Source organism: Calonectris borealis, chromosome 15, assembly GCF_964195595.1.
Source record: "Calonectris borealis chromosome 15, bCalBor7.hap1.2, whole genome shotgun sequence".
Classification (NCBI taxonomy): domain Eukaryota; kingdom Metazoa; phylum Chordata; class Aves; order Procellariiformes; family Procellariidae; genus Calonectris; species Calonectris borealis.
The window spans coordinates 2,470,505-2,494,372 of NC_134326.1; the positions used below are offsets into that span (position 1 = coordinate 2,470,505).

The window sequence follows — 23,868 nt, forward strand, 5'->3', positions numbered from 1 at the left end:
CCCTTATTAAACTGTTTTTATCTCAAGCCTTGAGTTTTCCTACTTGTGCCCTCCCGATTCTCTCCCCCATCCTACCGGAGTGGGGGATGAGCAGGCGGCTGCGTCATGTTTAGATGCTGGCTAGGGTTAAACCACGAGAGTCACCATCCCTGGAGGTATTTAAACAACATGTAGATGTGGTACTTAGGGACATGTGTACAGTTGGATCTACGATGTCAAGGGTCTTTTCCAACGTCAATGGTTCTGTGATTCTATGATCATCTTTGGAAGTAGTATTGCTCCCAGGTGTGTAAGATTTCCATCTGAGATTGCTGAAACATAGCAAAACATGAAGGGTAAGCTGCAGAGAGTCTGCTGGACACTGTGTCTGCGATACCATCTTTGTGTTTTTCTTTGGTGCTCTCATTGATGGAAGGGTCCACAAAAGCTGGAGTGAGCCCTGAGGTGGGAAAGGAACCTGTGGCATGTTGCAGAGGGGAATGTGTCAGTGGCACTGAGTAGGGCCTGGCCATATCCTGATGTGAAGGGTGACCTTGAGCAGTGGGAAGATTTGTCTGAGGGAACTGGAAATACTTGGGAAGACTGTGTCACAAGAGAAGAATGGGAGATGATGTGCTTGTCTAGAGAACAGGTTGCAGAGTGGGGAATGGAGGATGCCTAGAGGAAAGCATGAGGCAGGATGAGCACGGAGTGTTCTTTTGCAGGATCCTTTCCCAGGCTGCAAGGGTGTGGAGTTGGAGGCCTTCCTGATGTTGAGATAGTGTGTGGTATTGAAATGCCCACAATGTCTTTTGAGGTTATGAAGATCTCCTTCCAGATAGTGTTTTGTGCTGCTACCTGCCTGACGTAGGCAATGTGTTGGTAAGAGGGTAAGAGATGCAGCCTGCTGAATAATGTCTGATGAACATATTCACTCCTGTTCAGGACAACACACCCTGGGAGGGTGGTGCTTCAGTCTGGTGTCCTTGTGTAGCGGTGGGCATCTACAGGAGCTTCTACATCCGTTGATGTTGCCATGATGGTTCCTTGCTCCTCCTCAGGTGGGATTTGTAAGGGGATGTGATGAGGAGGTGGTTGTAATCTGCATGTGCTTGACTTCCCCTACTTGTGCACTTGGTAGAGACGGCCTCGATAGAGATGGTGTGTCCCCTTGTCATGCTTAACTCACATATGTGCACGTACACGCCAAATCCTTCACAGCAGCCCAGTTCTGGTTTTGTGTGGTACAAATTCTCCTACCCTGTTGATATTCTGAGTGTTCTTGTGGTGCAGTATTTGGCATGGTTCTCTCAAAGAATAAAATCCATGCAGACTGGATCCGGGCTGTCACAACTCTAATCACAGAATCTTTAAGAACTCTAATGTGCAGCTCTGTGGTGTTTCCATCTGAGATTGCTGAAAAGGCAAAAGGATTGAAGCTGAAGGTCTTGCATCTAGGAAGAGTCTGTGAGACAGTGAGTGTCTTTGCATGCCTCCATGCGTTCTTTATGCCAATTCTGATGGAAGGTGAGGATGTGCAAAGGCCTGTGTCATGCTGAGAGTGGGTTTTATTGCTGGGACACGCTGTTGTGGTTGAGCAGTGTCTGGGTATTGTGGCAGTGATCCTCTGAGTGGCACAAAGTAGGGCCTGGGCATGTGTCACGGAGAGGGGGACCCTGAATGGGGAAACAGTCTTGTCTGAAGGAAATGGAGATGCTGTGTAGAACACGGTCTGTGTCACTGGGGAAGGGCTGGCGAATGTCTGCTTGGCTGAGGAGATGCTATTTCCCATGGCGCGGGATAGAGGATGCCAGTAGAAAACCTTGAGAAGAGGCCCAGCACACAGGGCTGCTTGCCTGGGATCCTCTCAGGACCTCCAGAAGTTCTGTATATCCTTGCGCCTTGGTGTTCTCCGTGGTATTACTGCTTGTGAAGATAACTGCCATACGCGCCTTTAATCACTTGGTTTTGATGTGGAATGTTGTTGGTGAAAGAAGCTTTTTGAAATTTGGATCATGCTGCCAGCCTTCTCTGAACCTTCCTTGGTCTTCTCTCTGCTCTTAGTCTTGCTAGGGAGGGGAAGGAGTGGTGTCCGTAATCAGGATGTTGGCAAACCTTGCGTTTCAATACAGCGAGATGGAATCCTTTCGTTTTCTTCCCTCCTCTCACCAAAACCACCCACCCTTTCACCCTTTTGCGTTTTTTTCCTCTCAGATTGGCAACGTGTTGGTAAGAGTGGATGAGATGCAGACTGCAGAATTTTGGCAGCTGTCAGGGTTCTGGGCATTTTCCATCAGTGTGTGGGAAGGTTTTTCCACTCTCATGAGCTGAGTTTGACGTTGAGAGAATGTCCTTAGCTTTCAGGTGTCCCTTCTGCTTCCCCTTTGATAGAAGTGCATAAGGGAGCACTACACACTGTCCAGCATTTTCAAGGCTTTTGCAGAACATTTTTCTCTGTCCAGCATCCCCAGAAATCTCTGCTAATGTTAAGGGACAATGTCCCTTAAAACGAATTCTCCTCTACTGAAAGTGTTTCTTTTTCTGAAGATGACACCAGTGATGCTACAGGTAAGTCGCTCATTAGGAGGATGAGCTTGAGAGACAAATGTACTTTTGTTCCTCTTGAGTTCTGGTATCTTCATGTTGGATCGACCGAATGTTGCCTTGATTGTAATGCCTGTGGGTTTGGAGCAGCAAAGCACCGCTGCCTGCTCTCGTTCCTTTCCTGCTGCTTCCAAGCCCAGGGTGAGCAGGTGGCAGCGAGGACAGAGGGAGGAGGGATCTTAATGCATTTCTCAGAGTAGATGCGTTCTCAGTGAAAATGCCGTGGTGTTACCTTGGTGGCTTTTGTTTGGCTGTATGATGGGTGGCTTATGCTAATGAGTGAGAGGTATTCCGTGGGGACTAATGCCCCTGGGTACCGAGATTCTTGGTGTGTTGTTCTGGCAGTGCGTGCCTGCCTGAAAGGGAAAGTAAGAGCTTGACCTTCATTGTGCAGGTGGAAAAGGAGGCCAGAAGAATAGCTCTTCATCGAGATACAGGAAGAGTGCTCGGGAGCTGTGGAGGCCCCGTGCTTTTTCAGCCTTCCTGGAGGATTGGAGTGCTGGGCTGTGATGGGTTTGGGTTCCTGAATGAAAGACTCCCCTGTGTTGTTTGGAGTCTTTGGAGGCTGTTTGCAGAGATGTCGAAGTACCTGGGGCTTGGGCTTGTGTTTCCGAGGGTGGTGGATTCTGTTCTGATGTAGCAGAGCTGTTCTTTGCCAAACGATTGCCTTGCTCTGTTATTTGCTGGGTCCTTGAGAGGCCTGGAGGCTGGAGAGTGTGGCGTTCATCTTGAAGGGAGAGGAAGTTGCAGGTGCATGGAAAAGAGGAAAGCAGGAAGGTTGTTCCCTGTCCAGAGAGATGGAAGGTGGTAGGGAAGAGGAAGGAGAGCTCTTGCCAGAGGGCATGTCCGTGCTTCATGGCGAGTATGTTAGTGACCTTTTAAAAACATTTTGGTAAAGGAAGAAATGAACAGAAGAGGGAAGGATGGAAGCAGAAGAGAACGGGAGGCAAAGATAGCGCACAGCGGGGCCAGAAAGGAAAAGGAAAAGAGGAAGGAAGAGAGAAGGAAAGAGAAAGGAAAGGAAGAGAAGAAGGAAAGAGAAAGGAGGAGCGAAAAAAAAGAAGGAAAGGAAGGAATCTTTGCAAGTAAGAAACAAGCAAGCAAGGAAGAAAGCAAGCAGGAAGGAAGAGATGATTGAGGAGATTACCAGCATTTGCCTCAACATGCTGAATGTCTCAACATCCTCAGTACTTAGGGATGCTCTGCAAGGCTGGCTGAAAAGCAGTGAGGAAGAGGAAGGAGAGGTCTTGCCAAAGGGCATGTCCACGCTTCATTACGAGCCTGGTGAAGACACGTGGAAAACATTTTGGTAAAGGAAAAAATGAACAGAAGAGACGAGGATGGAAACAGGAGAGGAGGAGAGGAGAAAATAGGATAAGGAAGAGAAGGAAAGAGAAGATACAAGGAAAGAGAAGAAGGAAAGAGAAGGGGAAGAGAGAAGAATAGAGGGGAAAAAGAGAACAGCAGAAGGAAATGAAGAAGGGAAGGAAAAAGGAAAGAAAGACTCTATGCAAGTGAAGAGCAAAAGAAAGAAGAGAAAGGAAGGAAAGAAGAGGCGATAGAGGAGATGACCAGAACGCACCGACCTTACCTCTAGAGGCTGAACGGAGTTGGTCGCTAACAGCCTCCCCCTTGGTCAGAGTAGCGCGCTCCGGCGCTGATGCCCCGTAATTAGCGCTGATGCCCCGTAATTAGCGCTGATGGCTCCGTCTTTGACGGTCTCCGCTGCGGCGCCGGAGGCGACTGGTGAGCTGCGATCGGGGACCAAGAAGCGAGAAGAATGGAAAGAGAAGGGAAAGGGGAGTAAAGAATCGGGGAGGGCAGGGCAAGACCGAAAAGGAGAATAAAGGGAAGGCACAGAAGGAAGCAGAAAGAGAAGGAGGAAAGAGAAGAAAGCAGGAAGAAGTTGGAAAGAGAGGACAGAGGAAAGAGAAGAAGAGAAGAAAGAACAAAGAGAAGAAAAATAGTAGGAAAGAAAGGAAGAATGAGGGAAACGACTAAAACGAGACAATTGAAGGAAGAAAGAAGGAGAACAGAAGAAAGAGAAAGGAAGAAGGAAAGAGCAAACAAGCCACGAAAATAAAAAAAAAAGAGAAAGAAAGAAGAAACAGAAAGAGGAGGAAGGGAGGCAGAGACGGCAGAGGAGATGAGCAGCGCGGGGCCGGGGCAGGAGCGTGCGAGGCGGCGGAGCAGCGCACGATGTCGCTGCAGGCTCAGCAACGGCGGCGGAGCGGCGAGGCGGCTCCGCCCCGGCGCGGCGGAGAGCCCGGCTGTGAGCGCGGGGGGGCGGCGCGGGGCGGGCAGGAGAGCCGGTGCGTGCGGGCGGCGGCGGGGAGCCGTGCGGGGCCCGGCCGGGCGGCGGCGGCGGCGGCGGCGATGGGCGTGTGCTGGGGGCCCGTGGTGCGGGTGCTGGTGCTGCAGGCGGCCTGGGCGCTGGGCGGCGGGCAGGTGCGCTACTCGGTGCCGGAGGAAGCCAAGGCCGGGACGGTGGTGGGCCGGCTGGCGCAGGACCTGGGCCTGGAGGCGGGCGAGCCGGAGGCGCGGCGGCTGCGGCTGGTGGCGCAGGGCCGGCGGGCGAGCGTGGAGGTGAGCGGGGCGAGCGGGGCGCTGGTGGTGAGCTCGCGGCTGGACCGGGAGGAGCTGTGCGGGAAGAGCGCGCCGTGCGCCCTGCGGCTGGAGGTGCTGGTGGAGCGGCCGCTGCGCGTCTTCCACGTGGAGCTGGAGGTCACCGACATCAACGACAACGCCCCGCTCTTCCCCGCCGCCCGGAAAAACCTCAGCATCGCGGAATTCACCACGCTGCCGGGGTCTCGGTTCCCGCTGGAGGGCGCGTCGGATGCAGATGTCGGAGCCAACGCGCAGCTCTCCTACACACTCAGCCCCAGCGAGCATTTCGGTTTGGAAGTGAAAGCAAAAGACGAAAATAAAATCTTTGTAGCCCTCGTGATAAAAAAATCTCTGGACCGCGAGACGATGCCCGTGCACCGTTTGGTGTTGACGGCGAGTGACGGGGGCCGGCCGTCGCTGACGGGCACGATGGAGCTGGTGATCTCGGTGCTGGATGCGAACGACAACGCGCCCCAGTTCAACCAGTCGGTGTATAAAGTGCAGCTGCCGGAGAGTGCTGCCCCAGGAACGGTGTTTCTCCAGTTAACAGCGACAGACAAAGATGAGGGAATTAACCGGGAGATATATTACTCGTTTAGCGACTCGATTTCTGCCAAAGTTCAGGACTTGTTCGTAATTGACAGAAATTCCGGGGAGATGCGGACTGCCGGTGAACTGGATTTCGAGGACGTTCAGTCGTATGACCTGGAGATCGAAGCGAGAGACAAAGGTTGGCCTCCGCTGTCGGGTCACTGCAGCGTGGAGCTGGACGTGCTGGACGTGAACGACAACGCGCCGGAGGTGTGGGTGACGTCGCTGTCGGTGCCGGTGCCGGAGGACGCGGCGGTGGGGACGGTGGTGGCGCTGCTGAGCGTGTCGGACCGGGACTCGGGGGCGAACGGGCGGGTGCGCTGCGCGGTGCGGCCGGCGGCGCCGTTCGGGCTGGTGGCGAGGCTGGCGGGGTCGTACTCGCTGGTGCTGCGGGAGGCGCTGGACCGGGAGCGGGTGGCGGAGTACGAGGTGGAGGTGCGGGCGGAGGACGGCGGGGCGCCGCCGCTGCGCGCCAGCCGCGGGCTGCGGGTGCCGGTGTCGGACGTGAACGACAACGCGCCGGCGTTCGCGCAGGCCGTGTACACGGTGCTGGCGCGGGAGAACAACGCGGCGGGCGCGGAGCTGGCGCGGCTGTGGGCGCGGGACCCGGACGAGGCGGGCAACGGGCGCGTGAGCTACTCGGTGGCGGAGGGCGGCGGCGGCGGCGGGGGCGCGGCGGCGGGCGGCGGGTGGCGTCCGGCGTCGAGCTACGTGTCGGTGGACGCGGAGAGCGGGCGGCTGTGGGCGCTGCAGCCGTTGGACTACGAGGAGGTGCAGGTGCTGCAGTTCGAGGTGCGGGCGGTGGACGCGGGGGAGCCGCCGCTGTGCGGCAACGCCACGGTGCAGCTCTTCGTGGTGGACGAGAACGACAACGCGCCGGCGCTGCTGGCGCCTGCCGGCGTCGGGCCGGGGCCCGGGGCCGCGGTCTCGGCGGCGTCGGGGCCGGTCTCGGGGGCGTTGTGGGCGTGGGCGGCGTGGGGGGCGCCGGCGGGGCAGGTGGTGGCGAAGATCCGCGCGGTGGACGCGGACTCGGGCTACAACGCGTGGCTACGCTACGAGCTGTGGGAGCCGCGGGGGAAGGGCCCGTTCCGCGTGGGGCTGTACAGCGGCGAGGTGAGCACGGCGCGGGCGCTGGAGGAGGCGGACGGCCCGCGGCAGAGGCTGGTGATCGTGGTGCGGGACCACGGGGAGCCGGCGCGCTCGGCCACGGCCACGCTGAGCGTGTCGCTGGGGGAGGGCGCCGAGGCGGCGCTGGCGGCCGCGGGCTCGTCCTCGTCCTTGCCGGGGGCGGGGCTGCGGCCGGCGGCGGGCGCGGAGGCCGGCGCGGCGGCGGCGTCGTCGACGAACGTGTGGCTGGTGGTGGCCATCTGCGCGGTGTCGAGCCTGTTCCTGCTGGCGGTGGTGCTGTACGGGGCGTCGCGGTGGGCGCCGCGGGCGGCCGTGCTGTCGGGGCCCGGGCCGGCGACGCTGGTGTGCGCCAGCGAAGTGGGGAGCTGGTCGTACTCGCAGCGGCAGAGCCGGAGCCTGTGCGTGGCGGACGGCGCGGGCAAGAGCGACCTGATGGTTTTCAGCCCCAACTTCCCGGCGCCGCCCGGCCCCGCGGCGAAGGAGACGCAGCCGGAGCCGCCCGCTCTCCCGGACACGGTCAGTGGCCCTCCCTTCCCCGCCTCTCGCCCCCGCCTTCCCCCTCGTCCTCGCGCTCCCTTCTCGCCCTGGGGGTGGGGAGGCGCTGGTGGGAGCCGGGCTGAGCCCGCGGGGCGTGCGGGCGGTGGGTGCTTGGCGGGTGCTTAAGGATGTGAAGGGGCCCTTTGCATCTGCCTTGGCGTCGTTGCCGGAGCCCCTCGGCTGTCGCTTTGGGGGCAAAAGGAAAGGTATTGCCGCAGGCAGCAGCAGTTGCCGTCGGCAGCTGAGGTTTGCTGTTCTGGGTGGGAGTTGTTCTCCCGTAGACTTAACTCGCTGCCGATGTCGAGGAGAGGTGCCACGGCACCGGCTGTGGAGACGCTCTCGTGTGGTGGTGTGTAGCATTTCCACCCGAGCTTGCTGAAGTTGTGCAAGAGACGCAGGCTGTGGTGGTGAGAGTCCCCCGGGCACTCTTTACTCCCTTACTGCCTTTGCTGAATGCAGTCCGTGCTGGTATGAGATGTGGTTTCTTGTGGAAAACTCTGTCCTCCTCTTTGACTCTTCTTTGCCTGATCGTGATGGAAGATGACAGTTGGGTCTTCAGGGTTTTGTGTCCCTGGTGTAATTTCTCCATTTTGTTTGGCCCACCAGAGTCATTATGAAAGTCGGGAAGGCAATATGGTCTTTTCCCACGTTCTTTTTTTCTACTTAGTAGTATAAAGTGTTCAGGGAGAGGAGTGTGATGCAAGGTAGGTGTCAGAAAGGGGAATTCTCTTTTTCTTTTCCTGCTGCCCCTTTCCCCCAGGTTGTGGACTGCATTCCTTGCCAGTGAAGTGTTATGAAGTACGCTGGCCTGTTTTGATGTTCTGTCAACATTTGTATCAACAGCCACACTGTTTCAAAGGCCTTGGAAATCTTATTTTCTAAAAAGAAACAACAAACAAACACCGAAAAAACCCCCAAAACCAAAGAACCGCCCCTCCGCAACAAAACCCAAATCAAATTCTCCCAACAGTCAATATCATCTGTTACGGTGGTGTGCTCATCAACATTTTGGTTTTTCTCTCAGAGCATGAAATCAATGCCATTGTCATCAGAGCTGTACCGACATCACTTTTAGAAATAGTATTGCTCCCAGGTCTGCCACATTTCCACCTAAGGTAGCTGAAGCATTGCCAAACATGAAGGGTCAGCAGCAGAGAGCCTGCCAACACCGTGTATATGGTACCATCTGTATGTTTACTATGGTGCTCTCATTTATGGGGAGGGTCTGCAAAAGGTGGGGTGAGCCCTGAGCTGGGAAAGGAAACTGTGGCATGTCACAGAAGGGAATGTGTCAGTGGCATTGAGTAGGGCCTGGCCCTTCTCTGATGTGAAGGGTGACCTTGAGCAGTGGGAAGTCTTGTCTGAGGGAACTGGGAATCCTTGGGAAGACCATGGGCTGTGTTATAAGAATGAGAGATGTGTGCTTGTCTGGAGAACGCATGTCACAGAGTTGGGAATGGAGGCAGGATGGGCACAGAGTGTTCTTGCCCAGCATCCTTTGTGAGGCTCTCAAGGGTCTGGAGTTGGAAGCCTTCCCAATGTTGAGATAGTGTGTGGTATTGAAATGTCCACAATGTCCTTTGAGGTTATGAAGATCTCCCACCAGAGACAGTCCCTTGTGCTGCTGCCTGCCTGACGCAGGGAATGTGTTGGTAAGAGGGGGTGAGATGCAGGCTGCTAAATACTGTCTGATGAACGCTTTCCCTCTTGTTTTGAGCAAGGTGTTGTGGGAGGGTAGTGCTTCAATCTTCTGTCCCTGTGTTGTGGTGAGCATCTACAGGAGCTTCTGCAGCCGTTGATGTTGCCATGATGGTTCCTTGCGCCTCCTCAGGCAGGATTTGTAAGGGCACACGAGGAGGTGGGTATAATCTTTGTGCTCCTGACTTCCCCTACTTGTGCGCCTGCACAGTTGGCCTCAGCAGAGATGCTGTGTCCTATTACACATGGCTTGTTCTGATACGTGCACGTCCGTGCCAAACCCTGCACAGCAGCCCAGCTCTGGTTTTCTATGGTACAAGTTTTCCCACCCAGTTGCTATTGTGAGTGTGCTTGCGCTTCAGCATTTGGTGTGGTTCTCTTGACAAATGAAGTCCGTGTGGACTGGGATCCGAGCTGTCACAGTTCTAATCACAGAATCTTTAAGAACTCTAACGTGCAGCTCTGTAGAGTTTCCAGCCGAAATTGCTGAAAAGGCACAAAGTATTTAGGGTGACGTTCAGGCATCTGGGAAGAGTCTGCCAGAGGGTGAATGGCTTTGCGTCCGTCCATATGTTCTTTGTGCCATTTGTGAGGGAAGGTGAGGATGTGCCAAGGCCTGGGTCATGCTCAGAGTGGGGTTTAGAGCTGGGGCATGTTATGGTGGTGGAGCAACATCTGGGTATTGTGGCAGTGATTCTCCTAGTGGGATGGAGTAGGGCCTGGGTATGCATCACGGGGCGGGTGACTTTGAATGGGGCAGAGTCTTGCTGATGGACATGGGAGGTGCTGTGTCATTGGGGAAGGACTGGAGAATGTTTGCTTAGCAAGAGATCTGCAGATTTCCCATAGCGTGTCATAGAGGATGCCAGTAGAAAACCTTAAGAAGAGGCCTGATGCACAGGGCTGCTTGCCTGGAGTCCTCTCAGGACCTCCAGAAGTTCTGCACATTGTTGCACCCTTTTGTCCTCAGTGGTATTCCTGCGTGATGTGAAGACATCTGGCGTAGGCTCCTTTAATAATTTGCTCCTGAGGATGGTATGTTGCTGGTCAAACAGAAGGGTTTTGAAATTTGGATCATGTTGTCTGCCTTCTCTAAAGGTCTCCTCAGTCACCTCTCTGCTCATCTCCCTTGCTAGGCAGGGGAAGAAGTGCTCTCCGTATTCAAGATGTTGGCAAACCTTGCGTTTCAATAAAGTGGAACGGCTTCCTTTAGTTTTCTTCTCTCAGCAAAAATTCCCACCCTTTTGGTTTTTCTTCTTTCACATTGGCAATCTGTTGGTAACAGTGGGTGAGATGCAGATGGCAGAATTTTCGCAGCTGTCTGGTTGCAGAGCTTTGGGCCGTTTGCCATCAGTGTGGGGGATGGCTTTTGCACTCTCCTGAGCCGAGGTTGACGTTGAGAGAATGTCCTTAGCTTTCAGGTGTCCCTTCTGCTTCCCCTGTGGTAGAAGTGCATAAGGGAGCACTACACACTGTCCAGCATTTTCAAGGCTTTTGCAGAACATGAGTAATTTTCTTCTGTCCAGCATCCCCAGAAATCTCTGTTAATGTTAAGGGGCAATGTCCCTTAAAACCAGTTCTCCTGTCCTGAAAATGTTTCTTTTTCTGAAGAAGCAACCAGTGATGCTACAGGTAAGTCAATGATACCTAAAGAAGACATGTTTGAGAGGCTGATGTACTTTTGTTCGTGTTCCATTTTGGTATCTTCATGTTGGATCGACCGAATGTTGCCTGGATTGTAATGCCTGTAGGTTTAGAGCAGCAAAGCACCGCTGCCTGCTCTCGTTCCTTTCCCGCTGCTTCCAGGCACAGGTTAAGGTGGTGGCACCAAGCACAGATGGAGGAGAGACCCCAATGCATTTTGTGGAGTGCATGTGTTGGGTGTTGAGGGGATGTTCTCAGTGACAATCCCGTGGTGTTACCTTGGTGGCTTTTGTTTGGCCATGAGACAGGTAGCTCATGCTGGTGAAAGGGAGATATTTCGTGGGGACTAATGCTGCCGGGTACCGAGATTCTTGGTGTGTTGTTCTGGCAGTGCGTGCTGCCTGAAACGGAAAGCAAGAGCTTGACCTTCGTTGTGCAGGTGGAAAAGGAGGCCAGAAGAATAGCTCTTCATCGAGATACAGGAAGAGCGCTTGGGAGCTGTGGTTTCCTCGTGTTTTTTCAGCCTTCCTGGAGGATTGGAGTGCTGGGTTGTGATGGATTTGAGTCCCCTAAAGAAAGACTCCCCTGTGTTGTTTGGACTCATTGGAGCCTGTTTGCACAGATGCCGAAGTACCTGGGGCTTGGGCTTGTGTTTCTGAGGGTGGTGGATTCTGTTCTGATGTAGCAGAGCTCTTCTTTGCTATATGGTTGCCTTGCTCTGTTATTTGCCGGGTCCTCGAGTGGACTGGAGGCTGAAGAGTGTGGTCTTCCTCCAGAAGGGAAGGGAAGGTGCAGGGGCAGTCTGTCGATACTGCATAGATGGGAGGAAAGCAGGAAGATTGTTTGCCATCCGGAGGCATGGAAGGCGGAAGGGAGGGGGAATGAGAACTCTTGCCAGAGGGCATTTCCATGCTTCATGGCAAGTGTGGTGTAGTCACGTGGAAAATCTTTTGGTAAAAGGGAAAAAGAAAAGAAGGTGGAAGCGGAAGAGAACGGGAGGCAAGATTAGGGCAGGACAGAGCAGGAAAGAAAAAGAATGAGGAAGAAAAGAAGGAGGAAAGAGAAAAGAAAAAAGGAAGACGATGGAGGAGAAAGGAAGAGAGGACCAAAGGGAAAGGAAGAAGGAAAGAATGAGAAAGGAAGCAGGAAAGGAAGGAATCTATGCAAGGAAAAAGGAAGCAAGGGAGAAAGAAAGGAGGAAAAGAAAGGAAGGAAGGAAGGAGGGAAGCAAGGGAGGAAGGAAGGAAGGAAGGAAGAGACGATAAAGGAGATTCCTAGCATGCACCGACGTTATCTCTGCACGGTAAATGGAGTTGAGGACCTTGGCATCTTTGGTTGTCATTCAGTGACACTGTAAGTCGTGATGAAAAGTGGTGAGGAATAGGAGAGAGCTCTTGCCTGAGAGCATGACCGTGCTCCGTGGCGAGAGTGATGTAGTCATATAGAAAACATACTGGTAACGGGGAGAAGAAGAGAAGGGGAGGGCAGGACAGGGATAAGAAGAGAAGGAAGGAGGGAACAACAGAGAGAAAGAAAAGCAAAGAACAAAGCACGCCATAGAGAGAAAGAAGATAAAGAAAGGAAGAAACGATAAACTAGCATGCACCGATGCCATCACTGTACAGAGAAAGGAGGGTATGGAGAGAAAGAAAGAAGGAAAGAAAGAATGAAAGAAGGAGGAAAAAGAAAAAAAAAGCAAGAAGGGAAGAAATGAAGCAGGAAGTAACAAAGGAAGGAAGATGACAAAGAAGAGAAAGAAAGGAAGAAATCATAAAGGAGATTATCAGTGTGCAGCAACATTATTTCTAGAGGCGGAACCGAGTTGGTCCCTAACAGCCTCCCCCTTGGTCAGAATACCGCGCTCCGGCACCGAGGCCCCGTAATTAGCGCTGGTGCCCCGTAATTAGCGCTGATGGCTCCGTCTTTGACGGTCTCCGCCGCGGCGCCGGAGGTGACTGCTGAGCTGCGAGCGGGGATGAAGAAGCGAGAAGGATAGAAAGAGACGGGAAAAGGGAGTAAAGAATCGGGGAGGGCAGGGCAAGACCGAAAAGGAGAAGGAACAGAAGGCACAGAAGGAAGCAGAAAGAGAAGGAGGAAAGAGAAGAAAGCAGGAAGAAGTTGGAAAGAGAGGACAGAGGAAAGAGAAGAAGAGAAGAAAGAACAAAGAGAAGAAAATTAGTAGGAAAGAAAGGAAGAACGAGAGAAACGACTAAAAAGAGATAGTTGAAGGAAGAAAGAAGGAGAACAGAAGAAAGAGAAAGGAAGAAGGAAAGAGCAATCAAGCAAGGAAAAATTAAAAAAAAAGAAAGAAGAAACAGAAAGAGGAGGAAGGGAGGCAGAGACGGCAGAGGAGATGAGCAGCGCGGGGCCGGGGCAGGAGCGTGCGAGGCGGCGGAGCAGCGCACGGTGTCGCTGCAGGCTCAGCAACGGCGGCGGAGCGGCGAGGCGGCTCCGCCCCGGCGCGGCGGAGAGCCCGGCTGTGAGCGCGGGGGGGCGGCGCGGGGCGGGCAGGAGAGCCGGTGCGTGCGGGCGGCGGCGGGGAGCCGTGCGGGGCCCGGCCGGGCGGCGGCGGCGGCGGCGGCGATGGGCGTGTGCTGGGGGCCCGTGGTGCGGGTGCTGGTGCTGCAGGCGGCCTGGGCGCTGGGCGGCGGGCAGGTGCGCTACTCGGTGCCGGAGGAAGCCAAGGCCGGGACGGTGGTGGGCCGGCTGGCGCAGGACCTGGGCCTGGAGGCGGGCGAGCCGGAGGCGCGGCGGCTGCGGCTGGTGGCGCAGGGCCGGCGGGCGAGCGTGGAGGTGAGCGGGGCGAGCGGGGCGCTGGTGGTGAGCTCGCGGCTGGACCGGGAGGAGCTGTGCGGGAAGAGCGCGCCGTGCGCCCTGCGGCTGGAGGTGCTGGTGGAGCGGCCGCTGCGCGTCTTCCACGTGGAGCTGGAGGTCACCGACATCAACGACAACGCCCCGCTCTTCCCCGCTGCCCGGAAAAACCTCAGCATCGCGGAATTATCTACGATGCCGGGGTCTCGGTTCCCGCTGGAGGGCGCGTCGGATGCAGATGTCGGAGCCAACGCGCAGCTCTCCTACACACTCAGCCCCAGCAAGCATTTCGGTTTGGATTTACAGCGGAGTGAAGAATACCGAGAATCCCTGTTTCTGGTGCTCGCGCAACCGCTGGACCGGGAGACGATGCCCGTGCACCGTTTGGTGTTGACGGCGAGTGACGGGGGCCGGCCGTCGCTGACGGGCACGATGGAGCTGGTGATCTCGGTGCTGGACGCGAACGACAACGCGCCCCAGTTCAACCAGTCGGTGTATAAAGTGCAGCTGCCGGAGAGCGCTGCAGAGGGGACGCTGGTGGCGCGGCTGAACGCCACGGATCCGGACATGGGAAGCAATTGCGAGGTGATGTTCAGTGCGAGCAATGCTTTTCCTCCAAAGGGATTAAACCTTTTCATTTTGAATCCGAAGACGGGCGAGATCCATCTCCGGGGCGCCCTGGACTTCGAAGAGGTCCGTTCATACGAGATACAAATCGAAGCGACAGATAAGGGGACGCCTCCGCTGTCGGGTCACTGCAAGGTGGTGGTGGAGGTGCTGGACGTGAACGACAACGCGCCGGAGGTGTGGGTGACGTCGCTGTCGGTGCCGGTGCCGGAGGACGCGGCGGTGGGGACGGTGGTGGCGCTGCTGAGCGTGTCGGACCGGGACTCGGGGGCGAACGGGCGGGTGCGCTGCGCGGTGCGGCCGGCGGCGCCGTTCGGGCTGGTGGCGAGGCTGGCGGGGTCGTACTCGCTGGTGCTGCGGGAGGCGCTGGACCGGGAGCGGGTGGCGGAGTACGAGGTGGAGGTGCGGGCGGAGGACGGCGGGGCGCCGCCGCTGCGCGCCAGCCGCGGGCTGCGGGTGCCGGTGTCGGACGTGAACGACAACGCGCCGGCGTTCGCGCAGGCCGTGTACACGGTGCTGGCGCGGGAGAACAACGCGGCGGGCGCGGAGCTGGCGCGGCTGTGGGCGCGGGACCCGGACGAGGCGGGCAACGGGCGCGTGAGCTACTCGGTGGCGGAGGGCGGTGGCGGCGGCGTGGGCGCGGCGGCGGGCGGCGGGTGGCGTCCGGCGTCGAGCTACGTGTCGGTGGACGCGGAGAGCGGGCGGCTGTGGGCGCTGCAGCCGTTGGACTACGAGGAGGTGCAGGTGCTACAGTTCGAGGTGCGGGCGGTGGACGCGGGGGAGCCGCCGCTGTGCGGCAACGCCACGGTGCAGCTCTTCGTGGTGGACGAGAACGACAACGCGCCGGCGCTGCTGGCGCCTGCCGGCGTCGGGCCGGGGCCCGGGGCCGCGGGCTCGGCGACGTCGGGGCCGAGCTCGGGGGCGTTGTGGGCGTGGGCGGCGTGGGGGGCGCCGGCGGGGCAGGTGGTGGCGAAGATCCGCGCGGTGGACGCGGACTCGGGCTACAACGCGTGGCTGCGCTACGAGCTGTGGGAGCCGCGGGGGAAGGGCCCGTTCCGCGTGGGGCTGTACAGCGGCGAGGTGAGCACGGCGCGGGCGCTGGAGGAGGCGGACGGCCCGCGGCAGAGGCTGGTGATCGTGGTGCGGGACCACGGGGAGCCGGCGCGCTCGGCCACGGCCACGCTGAGCGTGTCGCTGGGGGAGGGCGCCGAGGCGGCGCTGGCGGCCGCGGGCTCGTCCTCGTCCTCGCCGGGGGCGGGGCTGCGGCCGGCGGCGGGCGCGGAGGCCGGCGCGGCGTCGTCGTCGTCGACGAACGTGTGGCTGGTGGTGGCCATCTGCGCGGTGTCGAGCCTGTTCCTGCTGGCGGTGGCGCTGTACGGGGCGTCGCGGTGGGCGCCGCGGGCGGCCGCGCTGTCGGGGCCCGGGCCGGCGACGCTGGTGTGCGCCAGCGAAGTGGGGAGCTGGTCGTACTCGCAGCGGCAGAGCCGGAGCCTGTGCGTGGCGGACGGCGCGGGCAAGAGCGACCTGATGGTTTTCAGCCCCAACCTCCCGCCGCCGCCCGGCCCCGCGGCGAAGGAGACGCAGCCGGAGCCGCCCGCTCCCCCGGACACGGTCAGTGGCCCTCCCTTCCCCGCCTCTCGCCCCTGCCTTCCCCCTCCTCGCCCTTCCTTCTCGCCCTGGGGCTGGGGAGGCGCTGGTGGGAGCCGGGCTGAGCCCGCGGGGCGTGCGGGCGGTGGGTGCTTGGCGGGTGCTTACTCTCTGACTGCTGGCTGCAGTGTTCCTTGTGTCTTCTTCCTCTGCAAGCTGTTTCACTGATGCAGTTTTTTATGCCACTTTCTCGTCTTCCTGGGGCACGGATTTGCTTGGAGCCGTTCTGCAGCCATTTTCCATAGCGTCGCGACCTGAATGCTGTTATATTCACCTGATCGTTTACTCCTTTATTTCTCGCTGAAGTGTGATAGAGTGGGCTGCTGTTTTCTGTAGCACCTCGTATCTTTTTGTAGGGGAGATGAGGAGATCGAGAGCGTAAGTTGGGATTTAAAGGTTGTGTGGCAATGTCCAGTCCAAACCCATCCTGAAAAGCGGACGTGTTGAAGTTGGGTGGGTTTTCTTGCGGTGTTGTCCAATCTAGTTTTTCATGTCTTGCTCCTTATCATTCTTCATGGTACTTGTGCTTCGAAGACCTCTCTCCTATTGCCTTTCAGTCTTTTATTTTTTAACACGAGAAAATGTTCCTCAAGCAGAAGCTTTGGTCATCCTGGCCATCAAGCTGGCCTTCTAGTCTTCTCTCTTCTTCTTACTGTGTTAAGAAGGGAAGGACCTCTACAAAATATTCAAAGTGTTGGTGAACCTTATATTTCCACAAAGCTGAATGAAATGCATTTTTTCTTCCATTGTGTCATAAGTCTCACCTTTTTGATTGGCATTGAGAACGGAGCTGATATGTCCACATCCATGTCTTCTCTATGCCAAAGATGTAATTTCAGAACCTTAAATGGTTGTTTCAGCGTCAGTTACAGTCTGTGTTGAAGCCACCTTTTTTTCCTCATCTGCTCAGCTTTGTAGTGTCCTGCATGGAAAATATGTTGCTTAGGTCTTCAGGGTCATCAACTCTTTCTGCAGTTTTTCTCAGCAGACCTGTATTTTAACTCTGCTCCATAGGGTAATATCTCCCATAATCTTTGTTGCTTCACTGTCTATGACTTTTTGAGATCCATTGATGAGCTATTAAATGGCACACTTTCTGGCAAAGATCTTTGTCCAACAGCAGTGTTGACCTGCCATCTGTGTAGTTACTCACGACTCTAAATGCCTCTTTCAGCCTTCTTTCATTTTGTATGGAGGGTCTTCATTCGTACGTTTTCCTGTCTTGCAGGTAGGACAGTTTTAATGAACTTTTTGCTTTGGCAAAGTGCTGGTTTCCAGTCTTTTCTTAATCAGAAGTCTGTCCAGTTTTTTGATTCTCATCTGAAACAGAGATCATGCAAGGTGACCACAGTTGGTACTCCAGGTTCTTCTCTGTTCGCCTTGCATGGCGTATATTAGTTTGTGAAGTACTACAGAATTATATGGAGATGGAAAAGATAGCAGAAGCATTTCACGTTGCCCCTTTCTAAGTATGATGTGAATGTTCTTTCTAATACAAAGTACTTAACGGCAGAAGAGCACAAACCAAGGTAGGTGTGAAAAACGTGCAGATATATTAGGCAAGATGTATTGCTAGAGGACTTGGTTTTGGTGCGTGAATACATTTGTAGAAGCACTTCAGCTATGGTTCCTGATTCTGCTAGTTCCATGTACCCTGCAGTGGTAGGCTTTGTATTTCCTTTCTTTTTTTTTTTTCCTTCCTGGGAATACTTTTGAAAATAAACTGTTATTTTGTGTCTTATTGTTTGTGTGCTTTATGACAATCATGTGAATATGAACTGGGATGACACTTGAAATGCCTTATTCCCCCATAGACTGTGGCTTAGCTTTCCTTTCTCAGGAGATGTGTCAGTAATTGTGGGTGAGAGCCATGCTGCCAAATAATGTTGACTGTTTGATTTCAGAATTTGTGCCCCTTGCCATTACTGTGGTTCACTGTTTTGTAGACTCTTAAGGTGATGTTTACCTCGAGAGAATGCCATGAGACTTCAGGTTTAATTTCTGTTTCCGCCTTCATATAAGTGGATACAGAAACACTGGCAATACAGCCGGGATTTGAGAGGCTGGACAAAACCTGTTTGCTTTTCCAGCCCTGCTTCCCTGAAATTGTGAACTGTGATCCCTGAACTCGGCCTGGACAATGGAGACTTGGAAATAAATCAAGACTGTTAGAATAGCAACAGGTGTAATTAAAGATGACCTATCGACAGACCTAACTGGATTTTGCAGCATTTGGTATCTTCGTTTTATTTTTACCTATTGTTGCATCGTTGATGCTTCTGTGGTAGAACCAGCAAATCACTACCATGTGCAGTCACCCGTTTCATCTTGCTGCCTGGCCTGTGTGACAGGGTAGCAGCAAGTGTTCATAGTTGTGTAGAAAAGGGGCCCTGGTCTGTTTACATCAGTGGATGAGGTGGGAGCCTGGGAACACGTTATAAGACGAACTGTACCTTGCCAGAGCAGTGGTGCAACCCTTTTGTGTTGTTGTCAGTCACGGGATGTATGGATGACTGTACTGTATTCTGCAGCGGCTCTTCTCCATCAGTAATGGGCATGCTGTTCTACTGTACTGTGAGTGCCTACCTGCCTAAAAAGGTAAGAAAGAAATCGTCATTCATTGTGCAGCTACAAGTGGGGAATAAAACTTACAGGAAATACTTTACTGAGAGATGTCAAGACTACCAGAGAGCTCAGGTTGTCTGAGCTATTTCACCCTTCAGAGAGGATTTGTGGTACGTGGGTTGTGTTTAGACTGACATATAGAGTTAGGAAGTCACTGATGGAGTTGAAAGTCTTTGGAATTTGTATGCATGGCTGGTTTCTTATGTTGGACTTATACTTCAAAAGGCAAAACAATTCTGTTATGGACAGACAGATACTCTTTGTAATATGATGTCCTCACTGTATTAATTACTGTATGAAAACCAAGGAGAGTGCATGGGATTGCTCAGCTACATCACTGTCACAAAGCCATTAAAAAGTAAGCAGTTTCTGCTTGTTTTTAGCATTGCTGCACTAGGCAGAAATAAATTCCATGTGAATCTATTTCTTCTGGAGACCTGAGTACTTTCCATAGATGGAAGGTCAAGGATACAGTCTTCTTCTGTAGAGGAAACAGCTGAACTCTCTTTGCAAGGAAAGAAATAAGTGAGGAAACTGAGTTATGCCTCCTCAACAACGTGTAGGGAAGACAAAGTCGGGAGAGGAGAAGTGGGGGCCTTCCCAGATGTGATTCCTGGGTTAATGTAGGCATTTAGGAAACATTTTGGAAAGTATATATCAATTAAAGTGCCTTTATGGAAGAGAAGGGGAAGAGAAGGAGAAGAGAAGGAGAAGGAGAAGAGAAGGAGAGGGGAAGGGGAAGAGGAGGAGGAAGAATGGGAAGAGAAGGAGAAGGAGAAGAGAAGGAGAGGGGAAGGGGAAGAGGAGGAGGAAGAATGGGAAGAAAAGGAGAAGAGAAGGAGAAGGAGAAGAGAAGGAGAGGGGAAGGGGAAAAGGAGGAGGAAAAATAGGAAGAGAAGGAGAAGAGAAGGAGAAGAGGAGTAAAAGAAGAGGAGGAAGAGGAAGAGAAGAGGAAGAGAGAAGAGAGATGACAGAAAAGGGAGACAAGAAAAGAGAAAAGAAGATAAAAGAGAAAAGAGAAGAGAAGAGCCAAAAGAGAAGAGAGTAGAGAAGAGAGAATAGAAGAGAGAAGAGAAGAGAAAAGAGAAAAGAGAACCACCTATTATCGTTTTTGAGAAAAGGAAATGTTCCGAAGGCAAATGGCGGAGCTTGTCGGGCGAGCGGGCGAGCCACGGCCCGTCCTTCCTCGAGCGGAGTGCCGCTGCCGGGCGCGGGAGGAGGCTGCTGGCGGAAGGAGCCGCGGCCGGACACCAGGTGCCGCTGTTGGCCGCGACCCGTGGGAGGGAGGAGGCTCCTCCCCGAGCCGCTGCCGCGGGTGCCGTCAGCGGGCGGCGGAGCCGCGGGAGGCAGGATGCGGCGGGCTGGCCCGGGCGGGGCCGAGGAGCGCGGAGCGGCGCCCGGCGCTTGCCGGAGAGCCCTTAAGGCGGGCGTGCGGGCGGCGGCGGGGAGCCGTGCGGGGCCCGGGCGGGCGGCGGCGGCGGCGATGGGCGTGTGCTGGGGCCCCGTGGTGCGGGTGCTGGTGCTGCAGGCGGCCTGGGCGCTGGGCGGCGGGCAGGTGCGCTACTCGGTGCCGGAGGAAGCCAAGGCCGGGACGGTGGTGGGCCGGCTGGCGCAGGACCTGGGCCTGGAGGCGGGCGAGCCGGAGGCGCGGCGGCTGCGGCTGGTGGCGCAGGGCCGGCGGGCGAGCGTGGAGGTGAGCGGGGCGAGCGGGGCGCTGGTGGTGAGCTCGCGGCTGGACCGGGAGGAGCTGTGCGGGAAGAGCGCGCCGTGCGCCCTGCGGCTGGAGGTGCTGGTGGAGCGGCCGCTGCGCGTCTTCCACGTGGAGCTGGAGGTCACCGACATCAACGACAACGCCCCGCTCTTCCCCGTGAACGAAGAAGCCTTTACAATCGCGGAATCGTCGCTGCCAGGGTCTCGGTTCCCGCTGGAGGGCGCGTCGGATGCAGATATCGGAGCCAACGCGCAGCTCTCCTACACACTCAGCCCCAGCGAGCATTTCCGTCTCGATTATCAAGGGAATAATGACCAGAGCGCGTCTTTGGCTCTTGTTCTAACGAAACCGCTGGACCGGGAGACGATGCCCGTGCACCGTTTGGTGTTGACGGCGAGTGACGGTGGCCGGCCGTCGCTGACGGGCACGATGGAGCTGGTGATCTCGGTGGTCGACGCGAACGATAACGCGCCCCAGTTCAACCAATCAATCTATAAAGTGGAAGTCGTAGAGGGTTCAGAGCTCGGGACTCTGTTAATCAAGCTCAGTGCCACGGATTTGGACGAAGGGATAAATAGTGATATTATATATTTATTTAGTAGGCGTGTTGCTGCTCAAATAAAAGAAATGTTCGCTATCGACGAAAACAAAGGAGAAATCAGACTGCAAGGGAAATTAGACTACGAAGAAATGGATAGTTACGAGATTACAATAGAAGCAAGAGACAAAGGTTCCCCACCGCTGTCGGGTCACTGCAAGGTGGTGGTGGAGGTGCTGGACGTGAACGACAACGCGCCGGAGGTGTGGGTGACGTCGCTGTCGGTGCCGGTGCCGGAGGACGCGGCGGTGGGGACGGTGGTGGCGCTGCTGAGCGTGTCGGACCGGGACTCGGGGGCGAACGGGCGGGTGCGCTGCGCGGTGCGGCCGGCGGCGCCGTTCGGGCTGGTGGCGAGGCTGGCGGGGTCGTACTCGCTGGTGCTGCGGGAGGCGCTGGACCGGGAGCGGGTGGCGGAGTACGAGGTGGAGGTGCGGGCGGAGGACGGCGGGGCGCCGCCGCTGCGCGCCAGCCGCGGGCTGCGGGTGCCGGTGTCGGACGTGAACGACAACGCGCCGGCGTTCGCGCAGGCCGTGTACACGGTGCTGGCGCGGGAGAACAACGCGGCGGGCGCGGAGCTGGCGCGGCTGTGGGCGCGGGACCCGGACGAGGCGGGCAACGGGCGCGTGAGCTACTCGGTGGCGGAGGGCGGCGGCGGCGGCAGCGGGGGCGCGGCGGCGGGCGGCGGGTGGCGTCCGGCGTCGAGCTACGTGTCGGTGGACGCGGAGAGCGGGCGGCTGTGGGCGCTGCAGCCGTTGGACTACGAGGAGGTGCAGGTGCTGCAGTTCGAGGTGCGGGCGGTGGACGCGGGGGAGCCGCCGCTGTGCGGCAACGCCACGGTGCAGCTCTTCGTGGTGGACGAGAACGACAACGCGCCGGCGCTGCTGGCGCCTGCCGGCGTCGGGCCGGGGCCCGGGGCCGCGGTCTCGGCGGCGTCGGGGCCGGGCTCGGGGGCGTTGTGGGCGTGGGCGGCGTGGGGGGCGCCGGCGGGGCAGGTGGTGGCGAAGATCCGCGCGGTGGACGCGGACTCGGGCTACAACGCGTGGCTGCGCTACGAGCTGTGGGAGCCGCGGGGGAAGGGCCCGTTCCGCGTGGGGCTGTACAGCGGCGAGGTGAGCACGGCGCGGGCGCTGGAGGAGGCGGACGGCCCGCGGCAGAGGCTGGTGATCGTGGTGCGGGACCACGGGGAGCCGGCGCGCTCGGCCACGGCCACGCTGAGCGTGTCGCTGGGGGAGGGCGCCGAGGCGGCGCTGGCGGCCGCGGGCTCGTCCTCGTCCTCGCCGGGGGCGGGGCTGCGGCCGGCGGCGGGCGCGGAGGCCGGCGCGGCGTCGTCGTCGTCGACGAACGTGTGGCTGGTGGTGGCCATCTGCGCGGTGTCGAGCCTGTTCCTGCTGGCGGTGGCGCTGTACGGGGCGTCGCGGTGGGCGCCGCGGGCGGCCGCGCTGTCGGGGCCCGGGCCGGCGACGCTGGTGTGCGCCAGCGAAGTGGGGAGCTGGTCGTACTCGCAGCGGCAGAGCCGGAGCCTGTGCGTGGCGGACGGCGCGGGCAAGAGCGACCTGATGGTTTTCAGCCCCAACTTCCCGCCGCCGCCCGGCCCCGCGGCACAAAACGGTTCTACTGGGAAGGGTCCGTCTCTCTCCCCACTTGCTTCAGGCGTGGTAAGTGTGTTCGCAAATATGGTTTGATTGTTTTTTTCTTTCTCTCTTGGGTTGTTCTTTTTACCTGTCACATTTCGTGGATCATCTGCGTATTAAAACATCTTTTCTGTGGTAATAATTTTACAATGCGAGTCCTAGCCTTGTATTGCGCTTGGATGTACCCGTGGTAATGCGCGTTAGACATGCGTGTTCGCCTTTTGAAATTTCATTGTTTAACCACCTGAATGCCTCGCAAAATTTCCGTGTCTCCTTTTCTTTTTTTTTTTTTTTTCCTTGCGTAGGACGTCATAATTAAAGGTATTCTTAGCGTCGTAAGTTTTTTTTTTCCCTGCCACTTCTCGTCAAATGACAGTAGTAGGTGTTAGCGGATCTTTTCTTTCCCTTTTTTACCGTCTTCCAGTGTGTGAAAACACCCGTGAGGTGACCAGGAGTTTGGTAGCTCCCTCAGGATGCTTGTAATTAGGGTACTAGTTATCTTTGAAACCAGGTATGGTTACACTTGGTTTGATGAGTATTGTGTCCATGTGCGCCAAGGATCGTTCGGGTTTTTAATTGATTCAGAAGCTCGCTGAATCTTATGAAGCTGATATAGATGAAGTGAGAGTTATGGGGTGCAGTGAGGGGAAGAAACGTTGGTGGAGGTCATGAGTACTGTTCTGACTCTGGAAGTCCGGTGAAAATGTGGGGGAAAGTAGAGCAAGACACAGGATGCTTTATGAAAAAGTGGAGAACTGAGGGAGGGGGTGCTCCCTGGCCTCGCTGCGCCTCTCCCCACGATCTGATCCCGCTCTCTTCGTAGTGTTGTGGCGTCTGTTCTACCCCATCCACCCCAGTAATTGGAAAGTGGTCGAAAATTGTGGAAAGTAGTCGAAAATTGTTAAGTTGGTGGGAGTCGAAAGAGGGAGGAAGAATGGTTAAGGGAAAAGTGGAAGGGAAGACTTCTATATGCAATATTGAATAGTCTAGAGATGGTAGGTTGAAAACTTTTCGTTCTTCCAGCAGTAGAGCAGAAGAAACTGCGAAACAAAAGTTCAGCTAGAGAAAAGTTTTCGACACTAGTTTCCACATTGATTTCCCTGCGTCGAGAGTGATTGCTTAATTACGCGGTTATCACTGTTACCGAAGCAGCTGATCCTGGCCATGCACTAGTGGCACTGAATCGACTCTGTTCTCATCAAGACCGGCTCCAAAGCACTCTTTGAGACGAGATATTAGGATTATGTTTTGTGTTCCTTGTTCAATGTTAGAAATTGGGTACAGCTTCTACAGGGAAAACCGAAGATCTCTTACATCTGATTTTTATAGCGTAAAAACGAATTCTGTAGGGCTGCTGGGGTAATAAGAACAAACAGTACTTTTATATAATTCTTTTTCGTGTTACGCGTTCAATTCGCCACAGACACGCG

At 56.0% G+C, this 23,868-nt stretch overlaps 3 protein-coding genes across 3 annotated transcripts; all 3 read left to right on the plus strand.

The window, feature by feature from the left end:
• Positions 1-4,594: 4,594 nt before the first annotated feature.
• LOC142088938 (protocadherin alpha-6-like) lies at positions 4,595-8,233 on the plus strand. The gene is made up of 2 exons (XM_075164813.1): positions 4,595-7,425; positions 8,207-8,233. Exons 1-2 carry the CDS (start codon positions 4,783-4,785, stop codon positions 8,231-8,233), a joined length of 2,670 nt encoding a protein of 889 aa, XP_075020914.1. The 5' UTR covers positions 4,595-4,782.
• Positions 8,234-10,823: 2,590 nt separating this feature from the next.
• On the plus strand, positions 10,824-16,238 carry LOC142088939 (protocadherin alpha-2-like). The gene is made up of 2 exons (XM_075164814.1): positions 10,824-15,837; positions 16,230-16,238. Exons 1-2 carry the CDS (start codon positions 13,372-13,374, stop codon positions 16,236-16,238), a joined length of 2,475 nt encoding a protein of 824 aa, XP_075020915.1. The 5' UTR covers positions 10,824-13,371.
• Positions 16,239-17,317: 1,079 nt separating this feature from the next.
• On the plus strand, positions 17,318-23,581 carry LOC142088575 (protocadherin alpha-6-like). Its single transcript, XM_075164005.1, has one exon. It carries the CDS (start codon positions 19,850-19,852, stop codon positions 22,487-22,489), a length of 2,640 nt encoding a protein of 879 aa, XP_075020106.1. The 5' UTR covers positions 17,318-19,849; the 3' UTR covers positions 22,490-23,581.
• The last annotated feature ends 287 nt before the right edge of the window (positions 23,582-23,868 follow it).